At 49.2% G+C, this 17,816-nt stretch overlaps 5 protein-coding genes across 5 annotated transcripts; 2 read left to right on the forward strand and 3 right to left on the reverse strand.

Annotated features, from left to right (window-relative positions):
- Window positions 1-59: 59 nt before the first annotated feature.
- FSUBG_8605 (peroxisomal biogenesis factor 19) lies at window positions 60-1,566 on the forward strand (the record flags this gene model as incomplete). Its single annotated transcript, XM_036687030.1, has 4 exons — window positions 60-555; window positions 606-805; window positions 864-1,406; window positions 1,468-1,566. 4 exons carry the CDS (start codon window positions 60-62, stop codon window positions 1,564-1,566), a joined length of 1,338 nt encoding a protein of 445 aa, XP_036535917.1.
- A 210-nt stretch (window positions 1,567-1,776) lies between these two features.
- On the reverse strand, window positions 1,777-2,501 carry FSUBG_8606 (uncharacterized protein; the record flags this gene model as incomplete). Its single annotated transcript, XM_036687031.1, has 2 exons — window positions 1,777-2,133; window positions 2,184-2,501. 2 exons carry the CDS (start codon window positions 2,499-2,501, stop codon window positions 1,777-1,779), a joined length of 675 nt encoding a protein of 224 aa, XP_036535918.1.
- A 479-nt stretch (window positions 2,502-2,980) lies between these two features.
- FSUBG_8607 (aarF domain protein) lies at window positions 2,981-4,883 on the forward strand (the record flags this gene model as incomplete). Its single annotated transcript, XM_036687032.1, has 3 exons — window positions 2,981-3,294; window positions 3,350-3,500; window positions 3,555-4,883. 3 exons carry the CDS (start codon window positions 2,981-2,983, stop codon window positions 4,881-4,883), a joined length of 1,794 nt encoding a protein of 597 aa, XP_036535919.1.
- A 1,516-nt stretch (window positions 4,884-6,399) lies between these two features.
- Window positions 6,400-10,328, reverse strand: FSUBG_8608 (mediator of replication checkpoint 1; the record flags this gene model as incomplete). The annotated part of the gene is made up of 2 exons (XM_036687033.1): window positions 6,400-7,384; window positions 7,432-10,328. The coding sequence occupies 2 exons, from the start codon at window positions 10,326-10,328 to the stop codon at window positions 6,400-6,402; spliced, it is 3,882 nt and encodes a 1,293-aa protein (XP_036535920.1).
- A 582-nt stretch (window positions 10,329-10,910) lies between these two features.
- Window positions 10,911-12,590, reverse strand: FSUBG_8609 (myo-inositol-1-phosphate synthase; the record flags this gene model as incomplete). The annotated part of the gene is made up of 2 exons (XM_036687034.1): window positions 10,911-11,220; window positions 11,275-12,590. 2 exons carry the CDS (start codon window positions 12,588-12,590, stop codon window positions 10,911-10,913), a joined length of 1,626 nt encoding a protein of 541 aa, XP_036535921.1.
- Window positions 12,591-17,816: the final 5,226 nt, after the last annotated feature.

Consider the following 17,816-nt stretch of genomic DNA (forward strand, 5'->3'; position numbering starts at 1 on the left):
CCGCTTCCTTTGGCAGAAGTGGGGGCGATCGAGTACCGGGAAACGAGGCAGATATCATCATGGGCGTGGACAAAGACACAGAAGTTGCCCTGAAGGAGGAGGTCACGGAGGGGCTCAAAGAGGTTCCTAAAGAGGGCGTGAAAGATGAGGTGAAAGAGGACAAAAAGGATGAAAATGAGGATAACACAGACCTCAAGACTGAGGCTGAGACTGATGCTGATGCTGCTACCTCATCTCATACTCTCATGCCTGATGCTCCAACCACTCATACTCCAGCCTCTAGTCTAGCGATCCCCTCTTTAGATTCAAAGCCTCAAAATGCTGCTTCACACGAGGTTTCTGCTGGAGAGACCGCTCCTGATGATGCTAATCCTCAAGACTTATCGCCCAAAGCTGCCCCGCAACAGCCCGTCCCCCAAGAAGCAGTCGCCACAACAGAAGCTGTAGCAGAGAAGACTGACGCTTTGCCAACCCCAGCCTCAAAGGCCCCGATAACTGTTGATGAAATGGACGAGGTTCCAGACCCGGACGAGGACGACTTGGATGATTTAGATGGTCCGTGAGAAGGCATGGAGCTGCGAAGAAACCCGGCTGACTGTTCTTAGATATGCTGGAAGAGTTCTCTGCCGTCAAGCTAGATCAAACCAAGCCTCTTGGAGCTGCTGCTGCTTCCATTAAACCAGAAGCTCCCAATGGCTCTGCTTCCGGCAAACAACCTGAAGTTGAGGATGCGTTCTCAGAAGACGAATTTGCTAGGCAGCTCCAGGCTGGTATGGCCGACCTACTAGGCGAACTTGAGCAGTCTGTGCGTTTTATTTCATCTAGCAAAACAAACGAGAACATGATTGCTGATACGATTACAGCCTGACATGCAAGCACAGTTTGAGGATATCTTCAAGCACATCGCTGCGGCAGAAGGTGCTGGTGATGCGCCACCTCCAAACACTTCCAAAGGGCCTTCTTCTCAAGCACCACCCGAGGATGCATCGTTCCAAGATACTATCAAGCGAACTATGGAGCGCATGCAAGCTTCGGGGGACCAAGCTACAGCTGCTGCTGCCTCGGGATCCGCTGATGACTTCATGTCTGAGATGCTCAAGCAGTTGTCTTCGGGCGACCTTGGTGATCTGGGAGGCGACGGGAGCGAGGAAGAATTCTCTAAAATGCTTATGGGCATGATGGAGCAGCTCACTAACAAGGAAATTCTATATGAGCCCATGAAGGAACTCGACGAGAAATTCCCTGAATGGCTTATCAAGAATCGTGACTCGACACCTAAGGATGACTTGAAGCGCTACGAGGAGCAACAGTCCATTGTACGAGAGATAGTGGCCAAGTTCGAAGAGAAGACGTACTCGGATTCCAATGCGGCGGACCGTGAATTCATTGTGGATAAGATGCAAAAGGTATGAGTCATCTGCCTGTTATTCTCACTGGTGAAGTCTATATCACTGACAAGTTGTCTAGATGCAAGCAGCAGGATCGCCCCCTTCCGATCTAGTTGGAGACATGCAGTCGGCACAAGATGCCCTCAATCCAGGAGATGAAGCCTGCAACCCTCAGTAGATAGAGAACTTGGTTATTGACCCCAAGCCATCTATATATACCCTTTCTCAAAATGATATGCGTGCACATCTGACGATATCCACTGGCCAATTCCTGAACGCCATGCCCCTTCCTGGGTGATCCGATTAACCCCAACGCCAAACGAGCAAGCTAGCAAAGTTTCTGAATAGAAAAATAGCAAGAGTAAAAGGAAAGAACGAAGAAAGAACATTATTGCATCTCAATGTCTCCAGAAGTATCCATCTGGTCCTGGGGTCGGGGCGGCTTATTCTGTTTGAATTGTTCTTGCGCTATGAGCTCGGCGAAGACATCATCATAGTCTTCGTCTGATAGTGGAGGCGAGGGTGGCCGTTGTGAAGAAGCCATCTGCTGTTGCTGTTCCTCATAGGATGCAAGCATCGCTTCGAGCTGCTCTTCCTCATCCATCATCGTTTCATCCTCGTCTTGCTCCGGAATGGAAGGTTTCTCTTGGTAAAAAGTCATGGCGTCCTCGATATCCGCCTCAGTAGTGTCAGGAGCGTCATGAGACAGCTGTCCTCGGTCGGCAAGATAATTTGTCTTTAGAAACTGGGATTAAATCAGCGCCATTCATAATGTATGAAGAGATCTCTCATTACCTGTCCCTCTATGTCTCTACGTTGCCAGGCCTTGTCTTCACGGCTCTGTCGCACATTCTGGAAGAAGATCTTCCGTCTTCCTTCGTGTAGCTCATCCCGCTTCTTGTTCACTGGGTTTGGCCGAGTGGGACGCGAAGAAAATTTGAACTTTGGGGGCTTGATAGGAGAAGATTGAATTTGACGCTGCGGACACACGTTTCTGTCAATTGGTGACAGTGGCGATGATGCGCGCACAGGTGAAGAAGAGAGGGGCGATGAGACAGCAGGGCGATGGTCCCAAGAACCGGAGAAAATGGGTGCGGGAGAAAAAGACATCATATTTCTGACTGTGAAGTTTTGGCGATCTGTATGAATTGAAAAGGACCCATACGATCGATGTAAATGTTGGAGGGAGCTCAACTTAAGATGGACTTTCGAGATGCGTGCTCGTGTAAAGAGGTGGGTGACCTTAAACGCGTTACGGTCGCGGTCGCGCAGTCACATGACGTAGCTAGTGCCCCTCTTGAAAATACTGCTAGGCTAGGTAAATCGCCCCCGAATATCGCACCCGGCCCAAGCCGAGCGCTCGATGGACGGAGGTTTGTCGGAATCGGCACACCCAAGCAAAAAAACTGTCGACTTGATTTTGGTTGACGACATGATCTTGATCTACCTAACTAAGCCTACCTACCTTAAGCCTGGCCTCTGCGGTGTCAACCTGTTTCTGTTACTTTCCTGCTAGCTTTTCTTCCCTAAGAATGAACAATCCTATTTTACTACATATCATTTTTCCTTCTTAAAAGTCCATCGGCAGTCAGATGAACGCCTTATCCGTTTCGGCCTTTGCGAACCGCATCGCCACTCGATCATGGACCTGTTCGACTTGTAGAAGTCAGTTGGTCCGAAGTAAGCCCCTTCGAGATTTCAGCGTAAGGGGGTTCGCATCGCGGAGAGGCTCGAGGAAAGGCAATGGTCACAAGTCCGGCCCTAAACGACCGCTGTTATATGCCTCGGCTGGTGTTGGTACTGTAGGCGCGACCGCGCTTGCATTCACCGACGACATCAAGAGTAGTTATGAGGCGGCAGAGCGTACAGGAAGAGTCGCGGTTGCGCTCGCTGTGTGTATCAACGAGTATGTGGTTACTCGTCCTTGGGTGTAGGCGGTCCGAAACTAACACAATGAGCAGCTACCGAACAACATTGAACGCCAGAGAAACGACAGCGGACCATGATGCACAGGAGAGTATGCTCAAGGCATGCCACAAACGATGCGCTGAACGGACCCTCGTTGTGTTGGAAAAGAATGGCGGCATCTTTATCAAACTCGGCCAGCATCTGGTATGACCTCCACCAACTTCGGGGCTCGAGCGATCGGACTAATCACCACGCCAGAGCGCCATGAATTATCTTTTACCATCCGAATGGACAAACACGTTCATTCCCCTGCAGGACAAGTGCCCTGTATCTTCACTTGAGTCGATCGAGGATATGTTTCGCAAAGATACAGGAGAAGAGCTTTGGGACTATTTCTCTGATTTCGCCCCTGAGCCAATTGGCGCTGCCTCTCTTGCTCAGGTACATCTGGCATCCATCAAGGGGTCAAATCAGAAGGTAGCGGTCAAGGTTCAACATCCTGAGCTTGAAGCATGGGCACCCCTGGATCTGGCGCTTACCCGGTACACATTTTCGACCCTGAAAAGATTCTTTCCCGAATATGATCTTGAGTGGCTCTCTTCTGAGATGGATGTTTCTCTTCCTAAAGAACTTGATTTCCAAGAAGAGGCCAACAATGCCCGACGTATGAAAGAGCACTTCGCCAAGATTTCACAGTTACCCCTGATTATCCCCGAAGTCATCTGGGCTAAGAAGCGAATTATTGTTATGGCTTGCGAAGCGGGAAGCAGACTCGACGATCTGGAGTATTTGGATAAGAACGGAATTGACCGAGATGAAGTATCTGCCACATTAGCGCGTATCTTTAACGAAATGATCTTCGGTGATGGTGCGCCCCTGCACTGCGATCCTCACGGTGGCAATATTGCAATCCGTAAGAACAATGCCCGCCGGGGCCTTGGACGAGGTCCTAACTTTGACGTGATTTTATATGATCATGGTCTTTACCGCGACATCGAGCTCCCCTTGCGAAGATCATACGCCAAAATGTGGCTTGCGGTTATTGATGGCGATATGGATCGAATGAAGAAATATGCACATGAGGTTGCCGGTATAGAGGACAAGGATTTCCCACTCTTTGCTTCAGCAATCACCGGTCGAGACTACAGTATTGTGAGCAAGTCTGGATCTATCCTCGAGACTCGAACAGCGGATGAGCAAAAGACAATGAGCGGTGCTCTGCAGGAGGGTCTCATCGTCGACCTCGTGCAGCTTCTTAGCCGCGTACCTCGTATCATCCTTCTAATTCTCAAGACAAATGATCTTACCCGAAGCCTGGACGAGAACCTCCAGACCCGGCAGGGTCCCATCCGTTCGTTTATGATCCTCGCACGATATTGCACCAGGACCGTATTCCACGAGAAGCTTGAAGAGATCGGTCAAAACGGATCATTCCTCTGGCCGCTCAATGCTGTGCGGGTGTTTGTTGCATGGGTTGGTTTCATGCGCGTGGAGATCAAGTTAGAGGCCTTTGAACTTTGGCTATCAACCAAGAGAATGTTGGGCCTAGGCAGTTTAGAGTATTCAGGCGCGGCGTTACAAAAGTGAAAGATGACAACGAATCAGAAGATGTATCGATATAGAGTATATATATATATACCTTGCTGGCATGACACAGAGCATATAGAAGCCAGTCACAGAAGGTCCATGATGCAACGTATTCATATCAAGTAATAACACAATTGCATTTCAAATGTACAATTATGCCCGTAGCCAGTTTCGGTTACTTACCTCTGTTCTGCTTTCACAACTCATCGACATGTTAGCTCCTTTAAAACATCCCAATTTTCAAGTTGAATTGGGAAGCTATCATAGAATGCGGTTGCTTCAGAGGCAGTTCTCGCTTCGTCATCAACGGTAGGAGAGTCTAATCTCAAGGCTACTGGCATGATTCATTATCTTTCTGCTAGGATAGCCCGTTGCTTCCTCTTTGTTTTCCACATACCTTGGTATTCTGCACTACAGGACTTCTCTCCGTAATCTCTGTACACATTGAGTCTAAGAGAAAGGTAACGGGCTAGGATCTATGCCTATACTTTCTTCTCACGAAAGCACGAATCTCCATGTGATGACATGCTGAAACGTCGGGTATTGGTCTCCCTATTGATCCGTCAAGTACATGGCATATGTGGAATTGAGGCACAAGCCGGATTCTTCATCGATGCTCCTCACAAATAGATTCAGATGCTTCTTCAAAAGATTCATTGACTTCATTTCTATTCTTTGCATAAGATGATGTTTTCAAATCGCAATGTCCAGGCTTATACAGTCGTCGTTAACCCTGTGGTTCTGCCAGATCAACTACTGGATGGGGCGCCTCCTACGACACAACTGAAGCTGCAAAAATGGTGGTTCCGCCCGGGATCGAACCGGGGACCTTCTCGGTGTTAACGAGATGCCATAACCAACTAGACCACGGAACCTATCCTCTTGTGAGTAGGGCGATGCATAGGCGGCCCATTGCACCGGTTCGAAGATGACCCAGGGACGACGATAGCAGCAGTAGGTAGGGTTGAAGTAATCACTATGAAGCGTGGGTTAGTAATACAGACAGACAGAAATGGGTATATCCGAATACCGGAGGCTTCCTTTATAATTGGGTAGTGCCGTGGGAGTCAGTTATGGCATCTCGCTCACTGAGACGGCCCCGGTTCGGTCCTAGGCAAAACTACCATTCTATCAGCTTCAGTCGCCTGTGTCTTGTGTTATAGATATACAGAATGGTGGCCTCCTTTCTCCCTTTGCAGAAAATGGCGTTGTAGAAGCAGTTACCCAGGAACCTGAGTCATACATAAGCCCGTGGTAGTATGTGGCCACATTACAATCACCAAAGTACCTCTAGAGGCGATGTTTTGTTCAGATAACCATAAATCAGACAACTAAATGCGGATGGCAGTCCAGCGATGCATAGGCTTAACAAATTAAATGCTATATATAACACCTTAGGTGTAGTATCGCTATGATATCGTGTCTTGTCCGTCCCAACTCCGCGCCATCCCATGTTAATCTTTCAAACCTTTCGTACATGAACCGAATAAAACGATGAATTCCTCTCTACGCCGGCTTATTCAAACGAACCCTTACCCAATAAATTACCCACGACTCCGACTCTCTTCTCTGCCCCCTTAATCTTTCTTTCTTCTCTCTTTCGCTCATTCTGCTCTAGCTTTGCTCGTCTCTCGCTGTCACGAGCAAAAGCGTGTACACCGCTCTTCTTGCCGGCTCCCTTCTTGATCTTGGCCTCCTCGCCAAATCCGCTCGCTGGTGCTGGTGAACCAGAGCTTGTTGTAGAGACTGTGCCAGATACAAATGAGTTTGTAGTAGCACGGCGAAGCAGAGCGGGGACTTTGAATGACGAGTTTGATGCTGTTGCAAAGGCAAGGCGGCCCGTGCTAATGTTCGAGGAACCATTGCGTTTTAAACTGATGCGGTCAACGACAGCAACACGGCCACGACGGGGGTTGGAGGTATCATTCTCCTTATCGCTGCGAGGTTCTGTGGCAGTATTTTCTTCGCCTTCGCTGTCTGAGCCGACATCAGTTGCAGGGATAACTGAACCATGGGGTTCTTCCAACAGATCGGACAAAGTTTCGCGAACTTCACCGATGTTGGAGGGCTTCTTGCCATCCTTGGTCCTACGCAGATAGCTAGGGACCCTGTTACCGGTAGGGCCAAGAACCTTCTGAGGTTGGCTATCAGGAACAGTCTGAGCCTCGCTGCTTTCATCCTGAGACTGGGACTGTGAGGACTCAACAATCTCCTCTGGTGCATCCAAAAAGTCCATTTCATCATCACTGCCACGATCCTCGATCGTTCGTAAGAAGGCCTGATTTCCGGGGTTCTCGGCTATCTTCTTGACACGCTCGTCGGAAAATAGAGCTTTCTGCATTTTAGCAAACTGCCGACGCTTCATTCGACGACGAGCCTCGCCATCATCGTCTGAATCGTCAAGGTCGTAGCCTGCACCTCGTTTACGGCGAAGCATGCCAGTCGTGATGTCCTTGAAAAGCTTCTCCACCTGCTTCTCATCTTCTGCCTGTTCTCGGGCGCTATGGAATGTCAGTCTTGTTGTAAATGATTCGGATGTAGTACCTACGCATATAAAGCAGCGAGTTTGGCTCCGTCAATGTCGTTACTAGCAGTGTCGTCTATAATGTCTTTGAGTGAAGCGGCAGACTCATTGTCACTGTCCTCGCCATCCGCACCACCCAGTCCAGCATATTCATCTTCGGATTCTTCAGCTTGTTCCTGAACCATCTCTTTTGCCTTGCTGTTCTTGTGGTCAAACTCGGGTTGGAGACGTTTCTTATGTTCGTTCTTGGCACCCTCCAGCAACGCTTCAAAAACATTATCAGTCTTCTCTGCAGATACTGGCTCTGGTGTTTCCTGAATGCGTTGAGATGTCTCTATTCTGCGGCGAAGGCGGCCACGGCGGACCAGTGGTGAAGCTTGGGTCGGGTCGTCGTGGTCGACCAACATAGTCTCTGTAGTCGAAACTGGTGCCTCGACAAATCTGTTCTTCAAGGGTGTTTGGTCTTGGAGCCCACCATCCTGAGTGAAATCAATCATTTCTGAAATTTGAGTGCTCTCTTCCCGAAGCAAGCTGTCCAGGCCGCGCATCTGAGACTGAGAAAGGTCGAGGGCGATATCTTGAGTATTCTTTTGGCTGTCATTCTTTTGACTGTCTACGATCATGTCCTTCATGGGCTCATCCATGGTCGCAGAGAAGTTGGAATCGGGAAAATGATCGAAATCGGGCATCAGAGATTGGGTAGGGCCGTCTGCAGAATTCATTTGGCTGTCGTCCATGGTACCAGCGAAAATCTGCGTGAGCCCGAGACCAGCCGGCCCCTGTACCGGCAAACCAGGGATAAAGTTCTTCTTTGCTGAACGGAGGACTGATCTAGGTGCAGTTGGAGATTGGGTGTTTGGGACTGTTGGTGACATTTGGACAATAGTTTTTGGTCTCGGTGTCATTTCGACTGTGTCCTCCTCCTCCTCCTCGTCGGAGAGAACAATAGGCTTTCGCAGTCGTCGATGTCTCGTAGCAGGGAACTCTTCTGTATCGTCTTGAACACCTTGACTGGCGATAAGAGTTGCATCGTCATTCTCATCAGCAGAGGCCTCAGACTCTCCATCTTGAGCCTCGGCTTCGACCATGTTATTGCCATCTGTTTGCTCCTCGTCACTGAGTTCCTCCTCGTCCTCAGATCCGGATAACTCGACAACTGATCCTTCTCCGTCAGCTTCGTTTCCTGATGCCTGATACTCGTCGTCCTCGCTGTCATCCCAGGCCAAGGGGTCAACTTCGCCATTCTCCTTCGCTTCCTTCTTGGCGGCTGCTTTCTCTTTTTGCATGATCATCTGTGCCTCCACTCTTGCCCTAGCGACAATGTCCTCAGCGTCTTGCATTTGACGCTCACGCTCTTCTGCGGTCTGAATAACGACACCTTGAGCCTTTAGCAGATCAACTCTGCGGTCACGCTCTACCTTAGCTTGTTGCCGAGCCTTCTGATATAGATAGGCCTGGAGTTCTCCTGCTGTCATGGCGTGGTTTTCGTTCTTTCGCCTCGTCTCCTCGCCGGGAGATTTTAGTTGGGCAAGGGCGCGTAATGCCTGAACGGAATTGTGTTCTTGTGCTTTCTTTGTCGGCGCCATGTCGAATACAGCTAGAATCTTGTCCTTAGTGGTGGTCGTAATCTCCAACTCGTCATCCGAGTCTACCATTGTCACGTTGGCCCTCATAGGTGGGAGCTTGACTCGAAATTGACGCCTCGGGTTTTGAATGGGCTGTTCCTGGTCGGTTCGAGTCTCCACGGCCTTTCCCTTTCCCTTATCTGGTTTGAGCCTGGTTGTCTCAGCCAGGCTGTCTATAGTTGGCAAGCCGAATTCATCGTCGCCAGCAGCAGTTTCTAGACCTGTAACGGCGGTGGCAGTCTCTTTAGAAACTGGCGGGGAACTTGGTGGCGTATCGACACCCTGCATCTCAACATCGCTGTGTGGTGTTGGGACCCTGCTCGAGCTGGCAACATCCGGTTCTGGTTCACCTGCTGGGCGAAAGTTGAAACGCTCAAATAAACTGTTCTTGGTGATCTTCTTTCGTGTCTTGGCTTCATGTGCCAACTGCATATTTCTCGACATTCTCTGGGTTTCTCTCTTCATCTCCTCGATAGCCTTCTTGCTGGCTTTACGAACACTGGGTCGCTCGGCCTGTGTTAGTCGTCGGCCGCCTTCATCGTCGGTAATACTGGAATTATCGTCATCCGAGACCAGCTCTTCCATCTCCTGGACGACTTTCTGTTGCTTTGCCCGTTTTTCAGCCTCTACTGCTTCTTTGGCGGCATCTTCGTCACGCCTCTTTTGTCTGCGGCGCTCCAGCATTGCTTTGAAGCGATCGGATTTGAGGGTAGGCATGTCAACCTCTGAATCAGAGCCATTATGCAGAGATCGGGTTGGCGAAGGGCGAAGGGGTGATGATACGAAAAGTGTTGGGCTGGAAGCACGAGGGGTGCGTTTCGAGGCTGGCGATGAAGGTGCCTTGCGAACTAATCTTCGGCGTGCAACAGGAGCATCATCCTCTTGCGATTCAACATCGGGCATGCTAATATTGTCTGCCTTCTCCACTTCACCAGCCGCCTTCTCCCCTGGCTCGTGAGTCTCGTCTATGCAGTCCCCAGTGGTATCTTTTCGCAAAGAAGACGAATTCCCGGACTCTTTTTGTTGCCATGTTCGTTGCATCCTAGCCGCCAGCTTGCCTCGTGGCCTAACTATGTCATTATCCGATTCATCGGACGCTTCTTGATGAGGTGTGGTCTGTGTTGGTAGGTCGAGGTGAATTTTTGAGTTGTTGCCTGCGTATTGGTTTGATGATGATGTGTCGTCGTCACTACTCTCAAGAGCTGCAAGCTGCGCTTTGAATCTGGACTGTGGTGAAAGTGGTTCGGGAGTTCCACCCTCTGACAAGTGGGAGGAAGCTCGTGGGGGGGTATCCATTGTGATACTGATGGTAGTTATGATGTAGATAGAAATTGATCAGCGAAACGATGAAAATAACGAACAAGTTAACATCTAGTCCTCTGGAGTGAATAATTTGTTGACATAAGAGTGGATGTTGATCTGTGAGAGACTGAGGATGATACAAACTCCCAAGTCTAAGTGGTAGTGGGGAACTTAACGCGACGCGCGGGCCATGGAAATGCGTTGGCGTGGAGAGACGCGTTGGTACGCATCAATCACGCGTAAAGTTTACCAGCCACAGTAAAATTCAATTAACACCCCTCACTCAGCCTCTCAGGTCCGTCCATATATATATATGGGTGGCGAGCGCCAGTCATGAATACAACATCGCGGATGCTGCAAATGTCACATATATATATCATGTTTTCGTACGGAGTATATGATGAGGAGAATGGCACAATTAAATTTAGTTGGCTATGCGGCTAATTGATCTCTCCTCCGTTTTTTATAGAATTTTCGGTTTTCAAATACCAATATGAGCATCCGGTAAAGACTGTCCTACAAATATCCCTCCTCTAAATTCATCAATGCTAAGAGCACGAAACATATACGTTATGACTAGAAGAGCTTGTGCTCAAGAGTCATGTCAGATTCCGGCTCGAGGCCAACGCAAGCGCGGAAGATGTTGGTCAGAGCAGCGCGCTGCTTAGCCAGTGCGTTGACAACGGGGGTGCCAGGAGGGGTGAGGGGAGCCTTCAGCATGTAGCTAAGGACGCTCAGGACGCTGTGGAAGCTCTTGTATTCGGTAGTAGCAGTACCATCAGAAGATACAGCCTTCCACTGGATGCGAGACATCATCTCGGCAATGATGACCAAGTCAATGATCAAAGGAGATGCCAGAAGGGAGTCCTCGCAGATGTTGAAGAGCCTGAAAATGGTCAGTCGTAGTCTATTGTATTCGGAACCTTTCACATCAACTTACGAAATGGTCTGGTGGCCGCCCATGAAAATCTCGGCGTAGTATTCGTCAAGAGCACGCTTGTTGTCGGCAACAGCGGGCATATACTTGATCACAACGCAGTGGTCAGGGTGCTCGCCCTTCTTGTACAGAACGTGGTTAGCCTCGACCATGTCATCAACGACGTTGGACTTGGAAATTTCTTTGGAGCGGAACTGCTTTTGGGAGCTCAAGTTCTTGCCATCGTTGTTGCCAAGATGGTTGTAGCTGGCAATGGATGTCAATTTAATACCAGCATTGATGAGGAAATCAACCAGGGCGGATTTCATCTTGGTCTGACCAGACTTGAAATCATCACCACCAATGAAGGCGTTGTGCTTCTCAGCAAGCTCAATGGCGCCGGGGACAAAGGTGTTCTGTGGGGAGCCGTTGATGAAAGGGGCGTTCTCAAGAATACAGGCAACGGCAAAGACGGTTGAGGGGGAGACCTCCTCGTGGCCCTGCTCAATGGCCTTGAGAAGGTTATCTGCAGTGTCGTTAACGCCCTCAATCAGATCCGCATATCGCTCAGTATTAGCAGTCCACATGATGATGACCTTGTCAAGGCCGTTCTTGGCCTTAAAGTCACGAATGTCCTGGCGGATCTTTTCAACGTGAGCCCAGCAAGCCTTGGAGCCCTCGAGAACGTTATCAGCACGGTCCTCTTGATTGGCAGCAATGAAGTCTGGGTAGTAGATGGAGGGAAGGGGAACCATCTCAGCCATCTCCTTCTTGACCTGGGCCTTGAGGGTAGGCTCGAGGACCTGAGCGCGGTCCATGGCCTGAGCCAGGTTCATCTTGCTAATGTCCCAGCCGCCAATGACAAGGTCGTTGGGGTGAACCATAGGGAGGATGTTATGGAAGGGAATGTTGACCTCCTGATGGGTCTCGACATCATGGCCGAGCTTGAGGGTAGAGCCCATGACAACAGAGCCGTAGTAGTTGGACTCGCGAGGACCCTCCTTGGTATCCCAGGCGAGCTGGCGGCGATTGGCGAGGATGCCAGCGGTGACGGTAGTGCCGTTGTTGCCTCCGAGGCCAACCAACATCATGCCGACCTTGGGGATCTTACGGTCGACCTTGAAGTCGTAGAGAGTCTCATTTGGAGTGGCAACATACTTGCCATTAGCATCAACGTCAACCTTGGTAGTGCGGTAGGTGTATCGGGAACGAATTTCCGCATCAGTGTAGGTGACGTTGGGGGAGTTGACGGTGAAGAGGTCCTGAGTAGCTGAGGAACCTCGGCCGTTGTAGACCGCCCCGTTCGAGGAGCCCGTGCCTACTTCCGCGTGAGGAGCCATGATGAGAAAAGGTGGCTTTACGTGGAAATTTGCGAATTGATTGAGATTGGACGGGTTCTGTTTGAAATGTGACCTTTACTGTTCAAAGGTCGAGTCCGCTGAGCCTCCGGAATCGGCTGAGCAGCGGGCTCCTGCGAACGGGTGGTGCGTCCTTTTGTAAGGTTAGCATTTATCATCGTCTTTCTTGGATTCCATTAGATGACTTACGAGTTAAGGAGATTGGAAAACGTCTTGACGACTGTAGTGACCAAGGGTCAAGGCCTTGGTCTTTATGATAAGATTATTTGGAGGGGGATTGTTGATGGCGGGGTAGCGGGGTAGATAGATGTCAGGAGAGTGAGATGTTGAGAGTAAATAAGTGTTTTAAAGAGTTTGGATATGTAGTTTAGCTGATTGTGAGTTGACGAAGTTTGTTGGTGAAGGAAAAGAGGGAGAAACGGAGTGTCGTTCGGGGATGGGGAGGGTTCAAATATGGCAGACTCCGGGAGACGTACCTTACTGTACTGCCACTTTTCCCTCGCTTGGCTGTCGTGGACGTTCGGGCGGTGAGGTTTACAAGGAGCCAATAGTGGAGTAACGATATTCTAGCGGCTGGGGACGCGGAGAGCTCGGAACAGCGTGTGTATTGTTGATATTGAGCTACTGTGAGCTACTGTATGTTTTCCATGCATGTCTGTGGACACCTGATGCTAGCACATATCCATTGAATTCCTAGAACCGAGAAAGAGGTATGGATAGTGTCTCCATCCTCCAGATTTTCCCACATTTCTCCCACGATTTTCACCCATGGAGTTGGGGTTCAGTTGGCGGAGACAGTTCAAATAAGAACTTATGAGTGCACGGTTGATCCCAACTTATCAAGGGTTTTCTTTCCTTTCCCTCTGGTCACTGTGAATTTACGGAGTGAGCATGTTGTACTAACTAGTTGTTGATGTTTGTTGGATATGCTTGGTTCATTAACGAAAGCACTTTCGCAAACAACTGCCCATGCATGCTCGTGCAGCTTAACCCTCCCTGCCTTGTAACCCTCCCTCTCCCGCCCGAACCATTGGCTCGAGCCCCTGACGTTGTGCATCTCTCTCAGCATTCGACAACTTGACTTGTTGGCCTTTTTTAACCCGTGCGGGACAAAAGCGGTGGGCCTGTCTCTAAGCATAATAAATTGTCTCATCCGATGCTGTCGACATCGTCCAACTTGATTGGCTCTACCCGGCACCTTCGGTGATCATACAGGTCTGTCCTGATGTTTGTTGGTTTTTCGGCAGCAAGTCAAAAGCACAGGGTCAAGCTTGAACGGGTAAAAGGTCTTGTGTATTACAGGCTTATTAGCCGTCGATGACTTGTTGTTATGACTATCAACGAGTATCTTTGGTGTCGCGATAAGCGTTTCTAGATAGTACTGAAATCGATAAATATTCCAAAACTCTCTAAACACAAGACTGTTGACGTCTCTTTTGCGGACCGTGAGACCTATTTGGCAAGCAGCTTTCGAGATCGACTCTGATTAATCAAATATCATCCTCAGGGTAAAAATAAGCAGGAGACATAGGGATTTTTGAAAGATGATTTCCGATTGCTAGTACCATGTTGCGTGCATTCTTATCACAACGTGGACTTGCAACTAGGTAGGTATGTAGGTATCCAGAGTCTTTGAAACAATTGGCTTACAATCTTGACCAACCGACGAGGATCATCTTACTGTCACTCGTTATCTCCCGCCGCTGCCTGTCGTTGATCAACCTCGATCAACCCACGTTAGCCCGGCGCCACGATGCCCGGAGCTTTCAGCGACTAGAGGAATGAAGGTACGGGATATTATCATGGCATGGCATAGCTCTCTCAGAAGGGCCGCAGTCTTCTTAAATGGTATATATTCAGGCAATTGTTCTCATATTAACTAGTTGGGAAGTAGCTCCATTCACATGTGTAGCGAGGAAGTGCAGCAGAAAGATGCAATGCCGAGCCGAATACCCACATGGCTTCTGGATGGTGTTGAGATCGTCAGAGGACCCTGGCCTCTATAATGTCGTCCCTCACCGTATAATGCGGGAGAGGCTGGTACATTCGGGTCAAATCGCCTTGTGGGAATATCAGGAGACGACGTGAAGAAAGAGTAGGAGTCAGATACTCCAGGCATTCGACGTGACACTCGAGGACAGACAGCCAGACTTCTTCAACATCAGGCCCCATGACCATAGTAGCTACCCACTGACTGTAGCGCATTCCTAACTCTGGCTTCTCATGTCTGCGACCCGAAGGAAGGAAAGTATAGCTTTCTCCGTCCCTAGGCTGTCGTCCCAGCCTTGATTTCGAAATGAATAGTACAAGTAAAGTTTCCGTCTATGTGTTGGCCATATGCCACAACATTTGCAGACTCGATTCAACTTCAGGGTCCAGAAATCGTTGCCATAGTTGATGACTTGTCTGCTTTGACAGATCCATGTGCCCGAGACTGGTCACGATTGCCGATCGACGATCACGCCTCAGAGACGACACCAGTCTCAGCCATGTCATATAATGCCAAATGATTGCCGTTGGAGAGCCCTGAATGACGTGCCAAAGCCAACCTTATGGGCAGACGGGCCAGGGGTAACTCTCGAGCTCATGACTAGCTAGTCCAAGCTAAAGTATCCTGAACTTGAAGCCAATAAATGTTTGATAAGGAACTGGTAAGTTGACTTCAGAGGCTCGTGTCGACATGGCGCATTACATTTGAAGGTCCCTGACAGACTGAATTTTTTTTTATACAATGTCACCGTTTACGAAGCCCATATTGGTAGATGAAATCAATTGACCGAGAGGTATTCATGTTACTGGATAACCCCCCCACGCCTTTGATAAGGTTGATAGTGAAGTATTCATCATAACAAGGCGTCTTCCATCTTGATCGATCAACAGGGGCAGCTCAAACCCGCAAGCATGTTAAACGAGGGCCAATATCCGTCAACGATCTTGGCGGCAGTTTTGCAATTCTTTTAGTCCAACGACACTGTAAGTTTCAAATTGTGGCGCCCCAGCTAACGATCTATTGAAAATTAGGCCCATGCATGGCTGTCGGATTGATTACAGTCCGTGGTCATGGTCTATTAATGTTGGAGCGGGTTCTTGATCTCCCGATCAGAGACCTGAGACAGTGGATCATCGCTTGTAGCCTGGTGTCTCTTCTGGAAATACCTTAGTCATAAGAAGAATTGTATAGTAGATCCTACCCGGAGCACGCAGGTAGTCAAGACCTTACAAAGCAAACGGGTGCACTTGCATTGAACCGTCATCTGCATCAGCAGTGCCATTTAAACCACGAGATAGAACCTGCTGCATTTGGTGTATGGTGTGAAGATCAACCACGATTCACCCACGGCTTACCCACCGAACGAGTGCAGGTCAACCCTCCAGTCACATTGGACGAGCCAATAGAGTGGCCGTATTGATTCTATCCAATACTTGCAAGTCACACCCATAATCCAGCTGTGTTGAACACGAACTAGACGCGATAACTAGACCATATTTACGGAGTACTCCATATAAGCATGTCTTATACTCACTTCGTAAAAACTTGGCGAGGAGTGTAGCCATGCAGTAGCAATGCCGTCAGAGAACACAAATGATTTGCAGAGACGGATAATTGCGTAGCAGTGGTCATATTGCTAGAGTTGGATTCACGATAGCGACAGGCGGAGCTCTCACACCACACCGCGAGTAATAAAAGAAACATTAAATGAGGCAGATCCCCTTTCGGTGGACGTCTGTCTCAAACGAGACTAGCTTGCTAAACAAGCCCCTTCATTGGACAGAGCTGCCTGCAAGGTACCCGAGTTGTCGACGGTTTTTAGTGGATCTTGTTGACCTTATCCATGGGCAACAGTGGATATGGCATCAATGACCGATTAAAGAGAACTTTCTGTGGCGTTCATCCCATGACTGATTCGGCTGAGGCCGGGCTCAGTCTGGCTCGTTTCTTTGGTTCTTCGCTTTCGATTGCTGCGTTGTTCATTTCAATGAGCTCATGAGGACATCAGACTGCTGGCCACTGAGCTTGACGCATGCAGGAGACTTACGTGACGCAAACGAAGGAATAAGATGGATGCAATCATTGTTGATGTCAAGGAGCCAATTGCGGGCTAACATCTACAACAGGGACTCTTCCGCTTTAGATTATCATCCTCCAGACTCATCTCATGCATACAAACAAGCGGCGGATGATCCTAACCGAACAAAGACTTGTTGCCCTTGTTTCCCCATTTTCACAGAGAGGCATGCAACATTGATTGATTGACAAGCGAGACAGCAAACCCTTTTTTGAGAGATCCATAGATTTGGACTTCATTGGTGTTCCTGCCAGTCTTTCTTCCTACCCTCCCTCCCTCCAAAGCGATAATTGAATTCATTTTCCGTGATGCATGTCTCATCGCCCTTTGGCCCCCTCTTAGGAGTAGGGTGGACGCTGTCTTAGGCCCAGAAGCTCCAAGGAAGCATTTAAACTCCGTAGTTCCGGAGAGTTTACTGGAATGTCGTCTACCGTGTTACTGGAGTCAACGGAGTCCCCAATGATCTAGCCAAGACAATACGAGAAGAAAGTTTGTTCAAGTTGAAGTAGTAACGGAGGATCCGTCCGTACCTACATTAGGTATCCGTACCAAGCCACTTGTCAACATCAAGAGTGCTGGCTGCACTTGGGTAACAATTGACAAGCAACCTACTTAAACGAACAATTGTATGGAATAGAGTCAAAAAGGTCATCGCTCTCGTTGTCTTCAGCACAAAACACAAAGCTCCGTAGTGCCCGTGTTGCAAATTCCACACCGCACACACCGCAAACCCGTCAGTTTGCGAACCGTCCTTCACCAACCAGGGGGGCCTAAAAGGACAGGAGACAGGGTGTCTCGGCGAGCGTAAGTTATTGACTTGTTAATGAACCAGGGCACCAGCACCAACACCAACACCAACGCCAACCAGGGCCGGGCTCCAGGATAAGCCTGCATCTCAAAGGCCTTTAGTTTGGTCAAGGGTCTCCTTTAGCATCAACCCGCCCACTCTCCCTCCACATTCGAGACACCATATGCATCGTCCCTTTCTTGAAAGTCGACAGCTGATCCTCTTTCTATCCTTTCACGTCACAGGTGTTTTAGTGTCGTGTTTCGATTCTCGAATCTGATTCTCTTCCACTGCCATCGAATCTCAATCTACTCTCTGACTTTAGCTTTTCATTACACGATCAACCGAGAAGTG

Source organism: Fusarium subglutinans (genome assembly GCF_013396075.1).
Source record: "Fusarium subglutinans strain NRRL 66333 chromosome Unknown NRRL66333_c0000119, whole genome shotgun sequence".
Taxonomy (NCBI): domain Eukaryota; kingdom Fungi; phylum Ascomycota; class Sordariomycetes; order Hypocreales; family Nectriaceae; genus Fusarium; species Fusarium subglutinans.